Raw genomic sequence first — 21,001 nt, 5'->3', positions numbered from 1 at the left:
TGTTCAATGGCAGCATAGCACTGCTCAGTTGGGGTCAGCTTATGGCTGGAGAACACGATGGGGTATTTCTCTCTCTGTCAAAGACCTGAGACAGAACAGCACCCAGTCCTGTCTCTGAGGCATCCATGTAGACCAGGAAAGAGAGGCTGAACTCTGGGTTTCTCAGCAATGGGGAGCTGCTCAGTGCTGTCTTCAACCTCTAGAAAGCCCATTCTGTGTCCTCACTGCACTGAACCTTCTCTGGTTCACCTTTCCGTTAGGTATAAATAATTTGTAGTACCCTGCCAACCCCAAGAAGGCACATACCTGGCATTTGGTGGTAGGACGAGGATAGCACTTGATGGCCTTCAGTTTTGATTCCTGTGGCTTCAGGAGGCCTCGGCCAATGCAGTAGCCAAATACCATGCCTCTGTGAGCCCCAAATGATGCTTATGGGGGTTAGCAGTCAGCCCAGCTCTGCAGAGTTCAGACAGCACCTCCCTGAAATGGTGTAGGTGGTCCTGCCAGTTGGTGGAGTGAACAATCACATCATCAATGTAAGTGCCTGTGTACTGGTGGTGGGGCTGCAAAATGATGTCCATGAGCCTCTGGAATCTCACTGGGGCCCCATGGAGGCTGAAGGGGAGAACCTCTACTGCCAGTGCCCAATGGTGGTGCTAAAGGCAGTCTTCAGCCTTTGGTGTTAGCTGCCAGTAGCCCTTTGTCAGGTCCAATGTAGATATGAATTGGGCTTTCCCCAGCCTTTCAAAGAGGTTACCCACTCATGTCAGAGGGTAACTATCAAACTCGGAGATCGTTTTCAACTCCCTGAAATTGCTGCAGGACCAAAGACTTCCATCAGGCTTGGGCACTACCATGATTGGGCTGGCCCAGGGGCTGATGGATTCCTCAATGACCCCTTTCTAAAGTGTCCGTGTCACTTCCTTCTCAAGAGCCTGGTGGTGTGTCCCCGAGCCCAGGGACGATAGTATAAGGAGGGGTCTTTATATCATATTGGACAAGGTAGGTCTGGCTGGGCATTGCCAAAAACATATCCCCAAACTGGTCCTCCAACTCCCAAAGATCTTGTCACTGAGTGGGGGTGAGGTCTTCCTCCATGTGGACCTGCTTAACAGACCTGAGCAGAGAGAAAAGAGCCATTGTGAGAGTAGAATGGGGCTCAACCCAATGTTTCAAAAAGTTAACCTGGTATAATTTTGTTGGTGTATGCTTCCTGGGTTGCTGCAGGCAATGGTTGACTGGGCCTACTCTCTCCATGGCAGCATAGGGGCCTTGGCAATGTGCCAGAAAATTGTAGGTAACACTGGGGAGGAGCAGGAACATGCAGTCACCCAGCTTGAACTGCCTGGGCTGAATGGGATGGTTGTACATGCAGTATAGTTTGGCCTGGGCTAACTGCTGATGTTCCTGGTTGATGGATGTCAATTTGTCAGTCTGGGCCTGCATGTCTTGGACATAGTTGATGACACAACAGTAAGGCAATGGCTGCTTCTCCCAGGCCTCTCTTGCAACATAGAGCAGGCCCCTGGGCCTTCTGACAAACAGGAGCTTGAAAGGAGTGAAGCAAGTGGGCACCTGAGGAGAATCCCAAACAGCAAAGAGGACATATACATACACACACACACACACACACACACACACACACACACACACACACACACACACACACACAGTGGTGCTTGAAAGTTTGTGAACCCTTTAGAATTTTCTATATTTCTGCATAAATATAACCTAAAACATCATCAGATTTTCACACAAGTCCTAAAAGTACAACCCCAATTCCAAAAAAGTTGGGATGCTGTGTAAACTGTAAATAAAAACAGAATACAATCATTTACAAATCATGGAAACCCTGTATTTCATTGAAAATAGTACAAAGACGTCAGATCAAATGTTAAAACTGAGAAACTGTATTGTTTTTGAAAAATATATGCTCATTTTGAATTTGATGTCAGCAACACATTTCAGAAAAGTTGGGACGGGGCAACAAAAGACTGAAAAAGTTGTGTAAAGCTTAAAAAAACTAATTTGATAAATTGGCAACAGGTCAGTAACATGATTGGGTATAAAAAGAGCATCCCAGAGAGGCGGAGTCTATCAGAAGTAAAGATGGGGAGGGGTTCACCACTCTGTGAAAGACTGCATGGGCAAACAGTGCAAGAATTTAAGAATAACGTTCCTCAATATAAAATTGCAAAGAATTTGGGGATCACATCATCTGTGGTACATAACATCATCAAAAGATTCAGAGAATCCGGAGAAATCTCTGTATGCAAGAGATAAGGCTGAAAACTGACATTGGATGCCTGTGATCTTCAGGCCTTTAGGCAACACTGCATTAAACGCAGCCACGTGCCTGGAGTGGAAATCACTGTATGGGCTCAGGAACACTTCAGAAAACCATCATCTGTGAAAACAGTTCATTACTGCATCCACAAATGCAAGTTAAAACCAGATATAAGCAATATCCAGAAACACCGCCACCTTCTCTGAGCCCGAGCTCTTTTATGATGGACTGAGGCGAAGTGGAAAACTGTCCCGAGATCTGACAAATCAAAAGTAAATATTCTTTTTGGAAATCATGGACACCACATCCTCCAGGCTAAAGAGAAGAGGGACCATCCAGCTTGTTATCAATGCACAGTTCAAAAGCCAGCATCTGTGATGGTATGAGGGTGCATTAGTGCACATGACATGGGTAGCTTGTACATCTGGAAAGGCATCATTAATGCTAAATGATATACACACGTTTCAGAGCAATATGCTGCCATCCAGACAAAATCTTTTCCAGGCAAGACCTTCCTTCTTTCAGCAAGACAAACTGCTTTCTGCACCGATTAAAACTACATGGCTCCATAGTAAAAGAGTCCGAGTGCTAAACTGGCCTGCCTGTAGTCCAGACCTGTCTCCCATTTAAAATATTTGGTGCATTATGAAGTACAAAATACGACAAAGGAGACCCCAAACTGTTGAGCAACCGAAATTGTATATCAGGCAAAAATGGGACAACATTTCTCTTTCAAAACTACAGGAATTGGTCTCCTCAGTTCCCAAACGTTTACAGAGTGTTGTTAAAAGTAGGGGTGAGTCAACACAGTGGTAAACACGCCTCTGTCCCAACTTTTTTGAAACGTGTTGCTGACATCAAATTCAAAACAAGCACGTTTTTCAAAAAACAACAAACTTTTTCAGTTTCAACATCTGACATGTTGTCTTTGTACAATTTTCAATGAAATACCGGGTGTTCAATGATTTGCAAATCATTGCATTCTGTTTTTATTGATAGTTTACCCAGCATCCCAACTTTTTTGGCATTGGGATTGTAGATAAAGAGAACCCAGTTAAACAAATGAGACAAAAATATTATACTTGGTAATTTATTTATTGAGGAAAATGATCCAATATTACATATCTGTGAGTGGCAAAAGTATGTGAACCTTTGCTTTCAGTATCTGGCGTGACCACCTTGTGCAGCAATAATTGCAACTAAATGTTTCTGGTAACTGTTGATTAGTCCTGCACACTGGCCTGGAGGAATTTTAGTCCATTCCTCCATACAGAACAGCTTCAACTCTGGGATGTTGATAGGTTTCCTCAAATGAATTGCTCGCTTCAGGTCCTTCCACAACATTTTGATTAGATTAAGGCCAGGACTTTGACTTGGCCATTCCAAAACATTAACTTTATTCTTCTTTAACCATTCTTTGGTAGAACGACTTGTGTGCTTAGGGTCATCATCTTGCTGCATGACCCACCTTCTCTTGAGATTCAGTTCATGGACAGATTTCCTGACATTTTCCTTTAGAATTCGCTGGTATAATTCAGAATTCATTGTTCCATCAATGATGGCAAGCCGTCCTAGCCCAGATGCAGCAAAACAGGCCCAAACCATGATACTACCACCACCATGTTTCACAGATGGGATAAGGTTCTTATGCTGGAATGCAGTGTTTTCCTTTCTCCAAATGGGACGCTTCTCATTTAAACCAAAAAGCTCTATTTTGGTCTCATCCGTCCACAAAACATTTTTCCAATCGCCTTCTGGCTTGTCCATGTGATCTTTAGCAAACTGCAGACGAGCAGCACTGTTATTTTTGGAGAGCAGTGGCTTTCTCCTTGCAACCCTGCCATGCACACCATTGTTGTTCAGTGTTCTCCTGATGGTGGACTCATGAACATTAACATTAGCCAATGTGAGAGAGTCCTTCAGTTGCTTAGAAGTTACCCTGGGGTCCTTTGTGACCTCACCGATTATTGCATGCCTTGCTCTTGGAGTGATCTTTGTTGGTCAACCACTCCTGGGGAAGGTAACCCTCTCTGACTGGCTCCTTGACTTCCTGACTGGAAGTCAACTCTGCCTTCAACATGGTCATCCTCCACAAACTCATCCATAAACTGTCCACACTTGGTTTGCACCCCACCTTCTGTGACTGGCTCCTCGACTTCCTGACTGGCAGGCCCCAGACTGTCAGGATTGGTAATAGGACTTCAACCAGCATCATCACAAACATTGGCACCCCACAGGGATGTGTCCTCAGCCCCATCCTCTACACCCTATTCACCCATGACAGTGTCACCTCCCACAAGGACATCATCATCCTGAAGTTTGCATATGACACCACAGTGATAGGACGCATCACTGGCAGAGACGAAACGGCCTACAGGAGGGTGGTGGCCAGTCTGGTGTCATGGTGTGAGGACAACAACCTCACCTTCAACATGGACAAGATGAAGGAAGATGATAGTGGACAGGAGGAAGGAGAGGAGACCTCATTGGCCACTGTTCATCCAGGAGCTTGAGGTGGAGAGGGTGAGCAGCTTCAAATACCTGGGTGTTCACATCAGTGAGGACCTCACATGGACACCTAACACCACACAGCTGGTTAGGGAGGCTCAACAGTGACTGTACTTTCTGAGGAGGCTGAGGAAGTTTGGTATGTTGACCAAGATCCTCAGCAACTTCTACAACTGTGTGATTGAGAGCATCCTGACCAACTGCACCACTGTGTGGTATGGCAGCACTACAACTATGGACCACAAACGCCTGCAGAGGGTGGTGAAGACTGCTGAGAGGATCACCAAAACTCCACTGCCCTCTCTGTAGAGCATCTACCACCGCAGAGTCTACAGGAGAGCTGCCTCTATCCTCAAAGACCCCACCCACCCCAGCACAGACTGTTCACACTTCTACCCTCAGGCCGGAGGTACAGAAGCATGAAATGTAAGACTGTCAGACTAAAGAACTCTTTCTTTCCCACTGCCATCAAACTACTGAACAGCTGACAAGAGTCTATAACCATGGACTACCTCCCTGTAAACTGTCCTTGACTGTTTACATTTGTTTGCACATATTTGCACATTACTGCCTTTTTTTGCTGCTATGTCTGATCATTGCCTTAGTTTTGTATTATACTGCCCATTTTGCACTACATTTACCTTCATTTTTTACTATACTGTTTTTTTGCTTTTATTTTGCACTACATTGCCTTTACTTTGTATTATTTCTTCCACCTCTTTATTTATTTGTATTTGTAATTGCATTCATAGTGGACAGCAAACTAAGAATTTCATTGTGCAAGAGGATATGTCCTTACTGTGCATATGACAATAAACACTTTGAACTTGAACTAACAATGGTCTTGAATTTCCTCCATTTGTACACAATCTGTCTGACTGTGGATTGGTGGAGTCCAAACTCTTTAGAGATGGTTTCATAACCTTTTCCAGCCTGATGAACATCAACAAAGCTTTTTCCGAGGTCCTCAGAAATCTCCTTTGTTTGTGCCATGATACACTTCCACAAACATGTGTTGTGAAGATCAGACTTTGATAGATCTCTGTTCTTTAAATAAAACAGGGTGCCCACTCACACCTGATTGTCATCCCATTGATTGAAAACACCTGACTCTAATTTCACCTTCAAATTAACTGCTAATTCTAGAGACTCGCATACTTTTGCCACTCACAGATATGTAATATTGGATCATTTAACTCAATAAATAAATGACCAAGTATAATATTTTGTCTCATTTGTTTAACTGGGTTCTCTTTATCTACTTTTAGGACTTGTGTGAAAATCTGATGTTGTTTTAGGTCATTTATGCAGAAATATAGAAAATTCTAAAGGGTTCACAAACTTTCAAGCACCACTCTGTGTGTGTGTGTGTGTGTGTGTATATATATATATATATATATATATATATATATATATATATATATATATATATATATATGTGTGTGTGTGTTTGTGTGTATAACTTTATTTTTGCGCACACACACACACCATTTCTAGAAAAGTTGGGATATTTTCCAAAGTACAATAAAAACAAAAATCTGTTATTTGTTAATTCACATGAACCTTTATTTAACTGACAAAAGTACATAGAAAAGATTTTCTATCATTTTCCTGACCAACATAATTGTATTTTGTAAATGTAAATAAAGACAGAACTTATGTCTGCAGCACACTCAAAAAAAAAAGCTAGGACAGATACATTATATCTGTTGTGTTACAACAGCTTTCCTTTTAATAACACTTTAATAGTGTGATATCTGAGGATACTAATTGTCGCAGTTTTGCAATTCGAATTTTTGCCCACTCTTGCTTGATACAAGACTTCAGCTGCTCAACCGTCCATGGTCGCCATTGTCTGAATATCCTCTTCATGATGTATTATACATTCTTAATTGGAGACAGATCTGGACTGGCAGAAGGCCAGTCAAGCATACACACACTGTATCTATGAAGCCATGCTGTTGTAGCCCATGCAGAATGAGGCCTGGCATTATCCTGCTGAAATAAGCATGGACTTCTTGGGAAGAGATGTTGCCTTGATGAATATGTCTCTCTAAAATCCCAATATATGCTCTAATATTTCTACGGTACCTTCATACACGTGCAACTCACCCATGCTGTTGGCACTGATGCACCTCCATACCATGCTGGCTTTTGCACCTTTCTCTGATAACAAACTGGATAGTCATGTTCACCCTTGGCATTGAGAACTTGATGTCCAGTTTTCCCAAAAACAAGCTGAAATATGACCATACTTATCTGACCACAGCACACATTTCCACTTTCACTCCATCTAAGATGAGTTTCTTCAGCATCACGGGAGTGGCTGTGTGAGGAGTAATGCATTGCTTGGGCAGTGGTTTCCTAGAGCTCATTAATTTGTCCATGAATCCATTTTACAAAATGTAGTTATGGCGGCATGGTGGTGTAGTGGTTAACACTGTCGCCTCACAGCAAGAAGGTCCTGGGTTCAAGCCCAGCAGATGGTGAGGGCCTTTCTGTGTGGAGTTTGCATGTTCTCCCTGTGTCTGCGTGGGTTTCCTCCAGGTGCTCCAGTTTCCCCCACAGTCCAAAGACATGCAGGTTAGGCTAAATGATGGCTCTAAATTGACCGTAGGTGTGAGTGTGAATGGTTGTTTGTCTCTGTGTCAGCCCTGCCTCTCGCCTATAGTCAGCTGGGATAAGCTCCAGCTTGCCTGCGACCCTGTAGAATGAGATAAGTGGCAACAGATAATGGATGGATGGAAAATGTAGTTATGTATCAAACTGTGGTTCAGTGAACACTGGATAAGCATCATGCATTGTGCTGAACACCTGGATACCTTCTTGTGTGTGTGCACACATCACCTTGCAAAAAAAAAAAAATGTGGTGACCATATGAAATAATATTTCCTGTAAAATCCCCATCACAAATGCCTGTCTGTCCCTGAATCCTTTTTGTGGAGTTCCCTCCTGGTAGGCTTTCGTTCCAAGTAACAGGAAACCCTGGTGGTTGTCCTGTGTTTATAGATAATTGCATAGCTAATTATTGTTCTAATTCACCCATCATAAATTCTAGGGGTGGTGTTTAACACCTGATAAACTATACCACTCGGTAATCTTCATCCTAGGACTAATTAGAAGGGTGTTTTAATACAATTTCCTTGCTCATCACAGTAGAAGGGGCAATGTTAACCTTGTAGAATTTGAGGAAGGTACGTTATGATTTTGTGGTAGTTACAGCATAGACCTCCTGGAATGGCATGCTTTTAACTACTGCCCTTTGAGGATGCTCCTTGTGGAGTAACATGTCACTGTAGCTGCTTGGTGTCAGACCTGCTTGTAGACCAGGTTGATGACATCCACCAGTTTCTACTTTGGCAGAGAGGTTCCCCATGTCTTCCCCCATAGAAGATAAACAATTGATCTGCTGATTAAATTGCTGCCATCCAATCCACACACTGGGCATAGTGTGGCTTTTTTGCAGCTTCCCCCCGGAATGTTATGAAGTGAATAGAAGGTAGCTTATATGATTTTGGGTACAAACCCAGAGTTTAGCTACAAGATCACACCATAATCATCTGGCCAATGATTGCATGGAATATCCACAGCTAAGGCATGCTACCATGATTGCTAGCAAAAATGTTGTTTTTGGAGAGACCCATTTTTGTATGGCATCCCAGGGCTTAATTTGAGCAGGAACATGATGGAACAAGATCCGTAACCTCCGTCGTCGGATCCGGCAGCTATTTTCATTTCATTTGGTGTTCCGGCAGCTATTTAAATGGATCAGATCACCTCCGTGACCATCACAAAGGGAAAAAAAAATCAAACAATAAATTAAGTAAATAAAAATTTGTTTAGTGTTCAGTTTTGATTTTGATATCTGTTGTTTATTTCTCTCCTATGACATCCACAAAATCTATGCAAAAGGGGAAGGGGGGACATGGGGTGTATACTTCTGCTCAATAGAACGCCGGGGTTTTTGTAGCCATTAGCTTGCGCTGTGGAAAAAATGGCAAAAAAACAAGAAAGCTTACTAAAATTTTTCAAAGTCCCAGGACAGCCGGATCCTAAACAACCTAAAATGGATGACGTTGGACACAGTGACACTGCACCAGCACCTGCTGCAAGTGTATATAGCCTAATAAAAAATAATATTTTATAACATAATATCACGACATATTACTGTCTGTAACTGTTCATCACTAAAGCGTTTTCTAAGATCATAATGTCTGATATTATTTTATTTATTTATTTTTTTGCCAAGCGGGGCCACTGCCGGATCGGTCGACACGTGGTAGGTCTATTGTTCAAATGCGTTCTACGGTCTATGGGGCTGCGTTGTGGGTGCAAGTGCCAGGACCGTTTTATTTATTTACTTTCTTTATAATCTCAGTCAGATACACAAGCAAGATTAAGTCTTTACTCTGCTGTGTTTTATTATGGCCATCAATATATTGTAACCTGTGTTTTGATTTGTTAATTGTTGATCCAGTTGTTGCCTTAACACAGGGGTCTGCAATGGCTCGGGAGCCAGATGTGGCTCTTTTGGCGACTGCATCTGGCTCGCAGATTAATCAGCTCACACTGAGATCAAGAAGTACACCTCCATTTAATGAAAAAGTCAGTTAGCTGTCCGCAAAGCAAAGCCTTTTGACAAAGAACATGGCAAAAAGGGAAAAAAGGTGACTGGTAGGCTACCGTACATTTCAACAGGAATGGACAGAGGAATTCGCCTTTGTGGGGTGAGAGGGTTCTGCTTTGTGTCCAATATGCCTATACAATGACAAGATTGCATCGATGAAACAATGAAATAAAGCGGCACTTCGAAACACGCCAAGCTACGTTTGCGTCAAAATATTCAGCGGGGGACAGGAGGAAGACGGCATGTCAAGAGCCTCTTCATTATGAAAAAGAATATATTACACTCAAATTGTTGGTCATACGTAAAAATGCATTTTAGTTGTATTCAGCATCACTTTTTATATATGGCTCTCCCAAAAATGTATTTGAAAATATGTGGCTTTCATGGCTCCCTCAGCCAAAAAGGTTCCCGACCCCTGCCTTAACGTATGTGTGGAGAGCGAGAGTGAACTTGAGTGCCTGTTTGGAGAACATTCTGAGCGTTGTCCATTGTTGTCCAGGATTTGATAACTGGTGCTGTTGCAATACATGTCATGCAATAGGTGTGTGTGCATAAAGTTATAGTAAACCGCCCCCCGCCTTTTTTTTTTTTTTTTGAGTCGCCGGACCCACCCACCTCCTGTGTTCTGGGACCTCCCACTTCACAAATTAAGCACTGTGGCATCCTATATGGGTCCATTAGGAAAAGTCTTAAGCAACCCCAGTATAATATAAGCTGGGCTTTTGTTGAAGTTTGGTGGGCAAAGATGCCACACTCCTTTCAGAAAGGCTGAAACAATTTGTGAACCCCCAGTGAGATACCATCCATCATCTATGAGCTTCACAGGATTCTTTAGCAGTGGCTTAGTATCTCCTGTAGGGCTGATCCTGAAAGTAAGTTGCCTGCTAGAGGTCAATAAAGTTGGCCCCTGCCAAGAAGTGGATTACTACAGAGCTTCCCTGAATCTTCAACAAAGTTTCAAACTGCCAATAGTGCAGTTATGATCAGTTCAATTACAGCCATTTCAGAAACTTCATGCAGTAAAATTGCTAGCATATTCCCTGTGTATGCCATGTATGAGATAATCTTGTTAGACCTCATATGAATATCATCAGTATACCTGCATTTGGTGCTTAGGCAGCATACATCTGAGTGTAGTGTTTCATTTGGTGAAACTCCATTGATTTGATGCAGTGGTAGCTCAGTGGATAAGATATTGGAGTTTTGAATAGCAGGTCATGAGTTTAAATCCCAGTACCACCAAGCTTCCTCTGCCAGGCACTTGAGCAATGCACTTAACCCTCAACAGCTCAGCTATATAAAATGAGATAAATGTAAGTCACTCTGCATAAGGGCATCTGCCAAATGCCATAAATGTAAATCATGCAAGTGTCAAGGGCTCACAATCATCCAATTTGGTTAAAGCACTGCCATGGCAAGGTGCAGCTGATGAGCAAAAGCCTAGTTTAAAGTTCTCAATATAATATCTCCACTGTGGTACAATGAAAACCTTTGTGGCCAGGACTGCAGAAGATCACAAAAAGTTTGAGATCCTCTGATCTACACACTGTGAAATAGACCCAGTGTCCATGAATGTTCATGGTTGGGTCAGAGTGCTTAGGTCAGATCTGACTCAAATTCAGCCTGTAAATATTCCAGCTATGCACGTTGCATCAGCATTACAAAAATGCATAGGGAGGCCCTACTTGGCTCAGATATGGAGAAATGGAGGGAAACCCAAATCCTACTTGTATATGTGTGTTGAATGTCCACTAACTTCAGAAGACATTCAGCCAAATAACAATTCATAGCTAACTCAAAGATAAAGAGAAGCTGCTAGTAGTTTATCACCAGCTTTGGAGGACAGGTCACCTGTGTGTGTGTGTGTGTGTGTGTGTGTGTGTGTGTGTGTGTGTGTGTACATACACAAGAATATATCCAGGTGTTAAACAGCAGGGTTAAGAGGGATGAAATATAATCAGTGAATTCTTCTGCATGTGGCTTACAACAACATGTTTTTGTCAGAGGGTTTAAAATAGCAAACTCCTCAAAAGTTGCATCATACCACTTTAAGCAGGGAATATTAATAATCAAACCTTGTGGAATGACATAGCACTGGTGGTCAGGGACTTCAAATTCAGTTTTCTCAAAGTTATCTACACTACATGGCCAAAGTATGTAGACACATGCCCATCACACCCAAATGTGCTTTTTGAGTATCCCAATCCAGAGTTAGTCTCTCCTTTGCTGTTATGATAACTTCCACTCTTTTGGGAAGGCTTTCCATTATATTTTGGAATGTGGCTGTGGGGTCCTATTTCTCCACAAGAGCATTAGTGGGGTCAGATACTGATATTGGACAAGGAAGCCTAGGGCACAGTCAACATTCAAGTAGGTCTTCAGTGGGGTTGAGGTCAAGGTTTTGTGCAGGCCACTTGAGTTTCTCCATTCCGGTCTTGGGAAACTGTCTTCATGGACCTTGCTTTGTGCACAGGATCACTGTCATGCTGGAACTGGGCTTGGGCCCTAAGTTCAAATGAAGGGAAACTGTAATGCTATTGCATATTAAGACATTCTATACAATTGTGTGCTTCTAAATTTGTGGCAGCACTTTGGGATTGGCCTTATGGTCAGGTGTCCACAAACTTTTGGCCATATAGTGTGTCAAACTCCATAAGTATCACGTATTGAAGCTGAATTTTTTTAGTTGTGACTAAATTGTACTTTTATCCTCTTTATAGGTGATCCGTAAGGTGAATAAACAGCATGCATGCCTGGATATAGATGAGCCAGTGTCCCAGCTTCATAAATGTGCATTTCAGCTCAGAAACAGCAAGCACATGTACCTTTGCCTCTCCAATGAAAAAATCTTACAGTACCAGGTGAAAAGACACTCAGAATGCACAAGAGTTAAAGAACACCTAGTACTTATTTTGATGGACTAGAATCACGAGTTGTTTGTTGATATATATATATATATATATATATATATATATATATATATATATATATATATATATATATATATATATAAACTTGATATATAGTAATGTATATGCAAATAAATTTCAGGGATGAAGAGAATCAATTAGGTACCTAGATAGACCTTGAGCAGAAAAATTAACTATCAATATGTTCATCTTACATGTATGTATATATTTAACATAGCAGACCATTCCAGAACAGCTTCCTCCTAAAGGCATACAAGATCAGTGTACTGTTGGGTCTTGCCTTCAGTTGAGTTTGCTCAGTTGTTGATTCATGCTGCAGGACAAAATCACAGGCACAGATGACCTGGCAGAGAGTGTTAAATCTCTCTGTCCATCTGAGAGAGCAGATATTCCCTTGGAGAAAGCTGGCAGGGTATCTCAACCACCATCAAAAGCAGTACTGGAAATCAAGGTGTTGTGTTGGGGCCATGCATTGCTGATTTTTGAGAATTTAAGAAAACACAGTCCTAGAAAGCTTGTAGCTCCAGCAAGCCTAGGAAAGTTATTGTTATGGCCACTGTCATTAGTACTAGCATTCTTGACAGAAGCCAGGACAGGACATGGCAGTCTGCCTGAATCTGATTGGCAAGTGAATTCTCAGTGAATCTACCCTGCTTGTCCTTTTGAACAAGGAAGTACATTGTGTACTTGGTTTTCAATCCTGGTTTTGAACTATTGGGCCTATATTTCTTTCCAGAAGAAAACAAACTTCTTGGATCTGGGTAATGATTTTAGGTCTGATATCAACAAAGTCCTGACCCCTAAGAAGGTTGAGGGCTGGCAGTGAAACTGCAATTGTACCACTGTGACCTTATAATCAGGGCCCACTGATGTAGTAGCTGCCAGCTAGGTGATCTCTTTGACTGTAAAGATCCTGTCACCAGTCCAGTGCTGGGAGTGAGGTGATCCTGCACAGAGGGATCTATGACTGTAGTTTGGAGTAACTTCTCCAATGCTAACAGTAAGACAGTTGACATATTGCCAGGGCATGTAATCACAAGTTTTCATAATTTACCCCATTAAAATGTGCAATAAAATCCTTGCACTGTGGCTGCCACAACCAGTATTGTGAGAGTGCACCAAGTGCTGTCTGTTACCTTTCACCATCTAAACCAACTTGGGTTGTTGTCATTTTAAGAGTTCCCACCATAGTTCAATTTTTAGGTTATTATCAGTTTGGATGACTGAGACATTGCTGTAGATATAGCATCCTTTTCTCCCCTAAGAGGAGGATGACTATACATTGGGAGGGCTCTGTTGAATGACGAGCAGTCTCAGCTCCTGAATCAATTATTTCAGCTGAATCACATATGCCGCCAAGTTATCAATTCCTCAAGGAAGCCAGTCAGACTGTTTTCAGGGCTCCTTATTATGCCTATCAGTTGACAATGGACATGAGCACTTTCAAACAACAAGCATTTGGGCTGCAGGCTTTGAGTCAGATTGGTCTGCAAATCAGGGTCTGGAAATAAAGCTATTCCTGTTGGAATCAACATTGCTGTGTAATGAGTTCAGGGGATGTCGGAGTCAGCCACTGTGGTTTTTATTTTTAGATGTTTCATTCCCAGGCCATGAGCACATAAATGCTCAAATGAAGCCTCAATCATGCTTGCAGCACAAAGTTTGCTAAATGGCTTAATCCCCAAGCTATGAGCACATAGATGTTAGAATGAACACTCAACCATGCTAGCAGCACAAAACTTGCTAGATGGCTAGATGTTGGAAGATGTGAAATTCTTTGAAAGACAATGCCAAGCCAGAAGCTGACAGAGGAGGAGAATTAGAGGTAAGTGGTACTCGTGAAGGAGAGAAGAAAAACTATACAGTGCAAGTTTATTGAGAATGTTGTGTGGTAAGCAATACCACAGCTCTATATGATGTATATGTGGTTCAAAATGTCTATGATGCAAGTTAAAGAAAGGGAAAGTTAGATGCCTCAATTCATGATATTACAGATCTCAGGATGCATATGTACACAAGGTGATTCTCAATACTCCTGGCAGTTGGGAAGGGTGAAATAGAACTACTCAACTAAAATGCACTAGACTACTCACGTAAATTTTAACTTTACCATAAGATTTTAAATTTTATAATTTTGATTGACATTTCTTAATGTTACTACAGCAAAAGTTATCATCTGTCTGTTAGTCTTGCAGTACTTAACCCATAAAATTACAGCACATTTCTAGAATGGAGAACATCTCAGTTGGAAGTGTGAAAATAGTATATTATTAGCTATTCCCAATAAATATTGTTGTTCTCACAACATACATTTTTTAAACTAACTTTTACTAAGATGTTTTAATTACAGTACTACACCAAATATTTGCCTTTTCCTCTTCTACATACTGTACATAATGTGACTTTTCTGTGTATTTTATATATGGTAAGTGATGCAATGATTCTTTTATGGACATCCTTCTTCAGGCTTCTCCATGTCCAAAGGACAGCAGTCGAGAGCTGTTAAATGATGGTTCATGTTGGACCATCACTGGTACAGAGGTTGTTGAGTACACCTTCAGTGAGAGTCTGAGCACTAGCCCAACTGTCATCAGCCCCATCCCTGTCATTAATGGACTGGAGGTCAGACAAGAACCCAATTTTCTATTACCTTCGTAAGAATCAAGGAATGATTAAATTACCTTTTATAGCATTTGTCCATTTTCTTGGTAAAATTATTTGAAGTTACGATATCACCAAAAGACAGAAGTTTAACACATTAATCAATCAATGAATGAATTAATTAATTAATTAATCAATCAATCAATCAATCAATCAATCAATCAATCAATCAGTCAATTAATTAGAAATAAAACAAAATTGAGTTAAAGAAAAATAAATTATTAAACAACTAAATTGTGCATATAAATAAACAGACAATAATGCCAAATACACTAATAACTTACAATGCACAGAAACACTAGTTATCTAATTAACTACTTAGATACAGTTTGTGGTCAGACGTTTATATACACTCATCATGGACATGAATGGCATGGGAATATTTGGCTTTCAATTATGTCTTTGTACAGTTCTTTTTCTGGAGAAGAATATACATCTTTAACAACATCTTTAATAGAAAAAAACAAGAATTTAGTGCACAAGTTTTAATTTATTTTGGGTTTTATGATGTCAACACAGAGTCAAAATTATACATACAGAGTCAAAATTATATATACATTACACCAAATAATTGGTTGAATATCCCCAGCAAGTTTCACCTTGACCAGGTTCTTTTGGTAGCCATCAGCAAGCTTCTGACAAAATTCTGTTTGGATATTTGATCACTCTTCTTGGCAAAATTGGTAGAGTTCAATATGTTTCCTGTCACAAACACAACTTTTAAGCAAAGTCCACAAATTTTTGATTGGGTTGAGGTCAGGACTTTGAGAAGGCCATTCTAAAAACTTACAGTGGTGCTTGAAAGTTTGTGAACCCTTTAGGATTTTCAATATTTCTGCATAAATATGATCTAAAACATCATCAAATTTTTACACAAGTCTTAAAAGTAGATAAAGAGAACCCAGTTAAACAAATGAGACAAAAATATTATACTTGGTCATTTATTTATTGAGTTAAATGATCCAATATTACATATCTGTGAGTGGCAAAAGTATGTGAGCCTTTGCTTTCAGTATCTGGTGTGACCCCCTTGTGCAGCAATAACTGAAACTAAACGTTTCCGGTAACTGTTGAACTGTGTAACTGCACACCGGCTTAGAGGAATTTTAGCCCATTCCTCCGTACAGAACAGCTTCAACTCTGGGATGTTGGTGGGTTTCCTCACATGAACTGCTCGCTTCAGGTCCTTCCACAACATTTGGATTGGACTAAGGTCAGGACTTCGACTTGGCCATTCCAAAACATTAACTTTATTCTTCTTTAACCATTCTTTGGTAGAACGACTTGTGTGCTTAGGGTCGTTGTCTTGCTGCATGACCCACCTTCTCTTGAGATTCAGCTTATGGACAGATATCCTGACATTTTCCTTAATAATTAACTGGTATAATTCAGAATTCATTGTTCCATCAATGATTGCAAGCCATCCTGGTCCAGATGCAGCAAAACAGGTCCAAACCATGATACTACCACCACCATGTTTCACAGATGGGATAAGGTTCCTATACTGGAATGCAGTGTTTTCCTTTCTCCAAATCTGACACTTCTCATTTAAACCAAAAAGTTCTATTTTGGTCTCATCCGTCCACAAAACATTTTTCCAATCGGCTTGTCCATGTGATCTTTAGCAAACTGCAGACGAGCAGCACTGTTCTTTTTGGAGAGCAGTGGCTTTCTCCTTGCAACCCTGCCATGCACACCATTGTTGTTCAGTGTTCTCCTGATGGTGGACTCATGAACATTAACATTAGCCAATGTGAGAGAGGCCTTCAGTTGCTTAGAAGTTACCCTGGGGTCCTTTGTGACCTCGCCGATTATTACACGCTGATTATAACACTTGGAGTGATCTTTGTTGATCGACCACTCCTAAGGAGGGTAACAATGGTCTTGAATTTCCTCCATTTGTACACAGTCTGTCTGACTGTGGACTGGTGGGGTCCAAACTCTTTAGAGATGGTTTTGTAACCTTTTCCAGTCTGATGAGCATCAACAACGCTTTTTCTGAGGTCCTCAGAAATCTCCTTTGTTCGTGCCATGATACACTTCCACAAACATGTGTTGTGAAGATCAGACTTTGATAGATCCCTGTTCTTTAAATAAAACAGGGTGCCCACTCACACCTGATTTGTCATCCCATTGATTGAAAACACCTGACTCTAATTTCACCTTCAAATTAACTGCTAATCCTAGAGGTTCACATACTTTTGCCACTCACAGATATGTAATATTGGATCATTTTCCTTAATAAATAAATGACCAAGTATAACATTTTTGTCTCATTTGTTTAACTGGGTTCTCTTTATCTACTTTTAGGACTTGTGTGAAAATCTGATGATGTTTTAGGTCATATTTATGCAGAAATATAGACAATTCTAAAGGGTTCACGAACTTTCAAGCACCACTGTAATTTTAGCCTGCTTTATTTATTCCACAACCAGCTTTGATGCATGTTTTGGGGTCATTTTCTGTTGTAACACCCAATTGTGTCCAAGTTAAAACCTTCTAAATGATGGTTAGAGGTTATGCTGAATAATTCTGAGGTAGTCCTTCTTCTACGGTACTCCATTATTCCATCTATTTTGTTTTAACATGCAAAACAGTTGCTTAACAGTTGGTACCATGTTCTTGGGGTTGCCTTATCTCTATACCTCCAAATATACATCGAGTCATTGTCACCAAGCAACTCAATCTTCGTCTCATCTTACCATAAATCTTTCTTCCAGAAGCCTTTTTCTTTGCCTATGTGGTCAGCTGCAAACTTTAGTTGAGCTTGAAAGTGTCGATTTTGGAGCAGGGGCTTCTTTCTTGAATGGCAGCCTCTCAGTCCACGGCGATGTAAAACTCGCTTGACTGTAGACAGTGACACTGGTTTTCCATCAGCTTCCAGTTCATGGTCAGCCAGTGCCGTAGTGGTTCCTGGCTTGTACCTAGCTATCCAAACCATTTTCCTCTCAGCTGAGGGTGACAATTTGGGTCTATTTTGAGACCTTCGTAAAATGGCTACACCTCCCAATACCTTTTACATATGTACAATTGTTTGCACGGATAATCTTGGAATCTGCAATTGTATATAAATGGTTCTGTGGCAATGGGGGCATGGTCAAGTGGCGGTCTGTGAACGGAGGGCGGAGTCAGGGAAGGTAAGTGGCAGAATCACTACACCTGATGTAAGTTAACCTGTGTTTGTGTGTCTTCCCCAGTGACCATGCCCTATAAAAAGGAGAGAGAGAGCAGAGGAAGGAAGCTCTCCCTAACCAGAATGCTTGTGTGTGACTGGGAGAGTAGTAAATAACAGCTGAAAAGCTAAAATAAAGAGTTTGAGAACTCAGTTCTGGCCTGCCGTGCTTCTGTGCTCCACCCACCTTAAACGATTGCAACAGTGGTGCCAAAACCCGGGAACCGGAGTACAGAAGAGAACAGCCTCATGGAGTCCTCCCCCTTCAAAGACCTGATCCATGCCCTCGCCACAGCCCAACAGAGCCAGCGCCAGGCGCTGGTCACCCTCCGGAAGGAGCAGGAACAATGGTTTGAAGCCCTGGTGCTGGCGCAGCAGGAAGACCGCCAGGCGTTCCGGCTCCTGCTCGCATCGGCGGGGTTCACCATCACCACCACCGCGGACCCTCCCCACCTCACCCTAACGAAGATGGGTCCGCATGATGACCCCAAAGCCTTCCTCACTCTGTTTGAGCAGGCAGCAGAGGTGTGGGGTTGGCCGGTGGAACAGCGCACGGCGCGCCTCCTCCCCTGCTAACGGGTGAGGCACAGCTGGCCATGCTACAGCTCCCCACCGACAGCTGGCTGGCCTACGCCAACCTACGCAGGGCCGTCCTCCAACATGTGGGGCACACCCCGGAGCAGTAATGGCAGCGCTTCCGCATGCTGCGCCTGGAGGAGGTCGGCCGGCCATTCGCGTTTGGCCAGCAACTCCGGGATGCCTGCCGGCGGTGGCTGAGGGCCGACAACCACAACGCCGAGGGAGTCATTGACCTGGTGGCGCTGGAACAGTTCATCACCTGACTTCCAGAAGGAGCAGCGGAGTGGGTCCAGTGCCATCGCCCGGCATCGCTGGATCAGGCCATCGAGCTGGCAGAGGACCATATGGTGGCTGTTCCAATGGCAGGATGGCGTGTCTCCTCTTCTCCCCTCTCTTCTCTCTCTCTTTCCCCTTCTGTTTCTTGTCCTCACCCCATTCACCCTCCGCGGAGGCGGGGGCCGGCTCCACCCCAGCCGGCCCGCCGCACCCGCGGTGCCCTACCGTTTCCTACTTCCATGTCTGTGTCTTCCCCCCCTTCAGGTGAGTGAGCTCCAAAACACCGGTGCAGAGAGAGAGCCTGGGCCATTTTGCTGGCTCTGCGGGGAGCCGGGGCACCTCCAGTATCAGTGCTCGGCGATGGAGGTGGGCACGGTGGTCCAGATCCCCGATGTGCCAGGGACTGCCCTCGATCGGGCTGGAGCGTATCGCATACCGGTGAGTATCCAAGGGGATACGTATCAGACTTTGGTGGACTCTGGCTGTAATCAGACCTCAATCCACCAAAGCCTGGTGCAAGACGAGGCATTGGGGAGAGCACAATTGGTGAAGGTGTTGTGTGTGCACGGGGATGTTCACAACTATCCTTTAGTGTCGGTCCACATTCTATTTCGAGGGAAGAAGTTTAGAGTAAAGGTGGCGGTTAATCCTCGCCTTACCCACTCGATAATTTTGGGGACTGATTGGCCGGGATTTCTGGAGCTAATGACTCATTTAGTGAAGAGTGGGTCCGGCCATAGTTTAGCGGGGGGAGGTCCCGATGTGGCATTGGCGGGAGCAGCTGTCACAGAGCCGTCTATGTCATCATCACGTCAGAGTGAGGAGCCACCGGCTCCTCCTTCCTCTCTCGGGGAATCCCCCACGGATTTCCCATTAGAGCAGTCGCGAGACGAGACTCTGTGGCATGCATTTGACCAAGTGAGAGTAAAGCAAAGGGGAGTCCCATATACGTTTTCGTACATTGGGGGAGTGCCTGTTAGAGAGCGCACTTGTCCTGGGCCATTGGCATAGTGAGGTAGGGTGGCCAGTTCCTTTCCTCACCGCCTTTAACTTCCCCAGTGTTTCCACTAGGTCCCCATTCACTGCTGGGTGGACAGGGAGCGAGCCCCAGATCCCCGTCGAGCCGAGGCTCGAACCAGGGACCATTCGCTTAGCGGTCAAGCGCTCTAACCACTTGGCCACCTGCACTCCCAAGTGAGAATAATCGATGGTCAAACGCTCCAGCCAAATACCACCCTGTCCTTCCCCTATTTCTCTATTATGAGGGATGGATTATACCGAGTGACACAGGACACTCAGACTAAGGAGCCGATAACACAACTTTTGATCCCAAAGAGCCGCCAGGAATTGGTATTCCAGGCGGCTCACTTTAATCCCATGGCTGGACACTTAGGGCAGGATAAGACATGAGCCCAAATAATGGCCCGGTTCTATTGGCCAGGGATTCGCGGCGATGTCCGTAGGTGGTGTACGGCGTGTCGCAAATGCCAGTTAGTAAATCCAGCGGCCATTCCAAAAGCACCTTTGCGCCCTCTATCATTAATCGAGACCCCATTTGAAAGAATTGGGATGGGTCTCGTTGGGTCATTAGATCGGTCAACACGAGGGTATCGCTTTATTTTAGTTCTGGTGGACTGTGCAATACGATATCCGAAAGCAGTGCCGCGTTGCAATATCTCCGCACGTAGTATTGCGGAAGCACTCTTCCACGTCATCTCCTGAGTCGGAATCCCCAAAGGGATTCTGACTGATCAAGGCACTACGTTTATGTCACGCACACTGCGCGAACTGTATGGGTTACTGGGAATCAAGCCGATCCGCACCAGCGTTTATCACCCACAAACGAACGGCTTAGTCGAACGGTTTAATCGCACCCTTAAAAACATAATTAAAAAATTTGTAAGCGAGGACGCACATAACTGGGATAAATGGCTCGAGCCCCTGCTTTTCGCAGTTTGAGA

At 43.1% G+C, this 21,001-nt stretch overlaps 1 protein-coding gene across 1 annotated transcript in view; it reads left to right on the top strand.

Moving 5' to 3' along the window:
• rbpjl (recombination signal binding protein for immunoglobulin kappa J region-like) overlaps positions 1-21,001 on the top strand; it is a 98,553-nt gene that overhangs the window by 32,311 nt on the left and 45,241 nt on the right. Inside the window, exons 7-8 of the mRNA XM_060918425.1 lie at positions 12,143-12,283; positions 14,819-14,974. Coding sequence (XP_060774408.1) covers positions 12,143-12,283; positions 14,819-14,974 — 297 coding nt within the window. The remainder of the gene's footprint in view (positions 1-12,142; positions 12,284-14,818; positions 14,975-21,001) is intronic.

The sequence above is a fragment of the Neoarius graeffei genome, chromosome 4 (genome assembly GCF_027579695.1).
Source record: "Neoarius graeffei isolate fNeoGra1 chromosome 4, fNeoGra1.pri, whole genome shotgun sequence".
Lineage (NCBI taxonomy): Eukaryota > Metazoa > Chordata > Actinopteri > Siluriformes > Ariidae > Neoarius > Neoarius graeffei.
The sequence above is the reverse complement of the archived record's forward strand: the minus strand, read 5'-3'. Positions and strand labels throughout refer to the sequence as shown.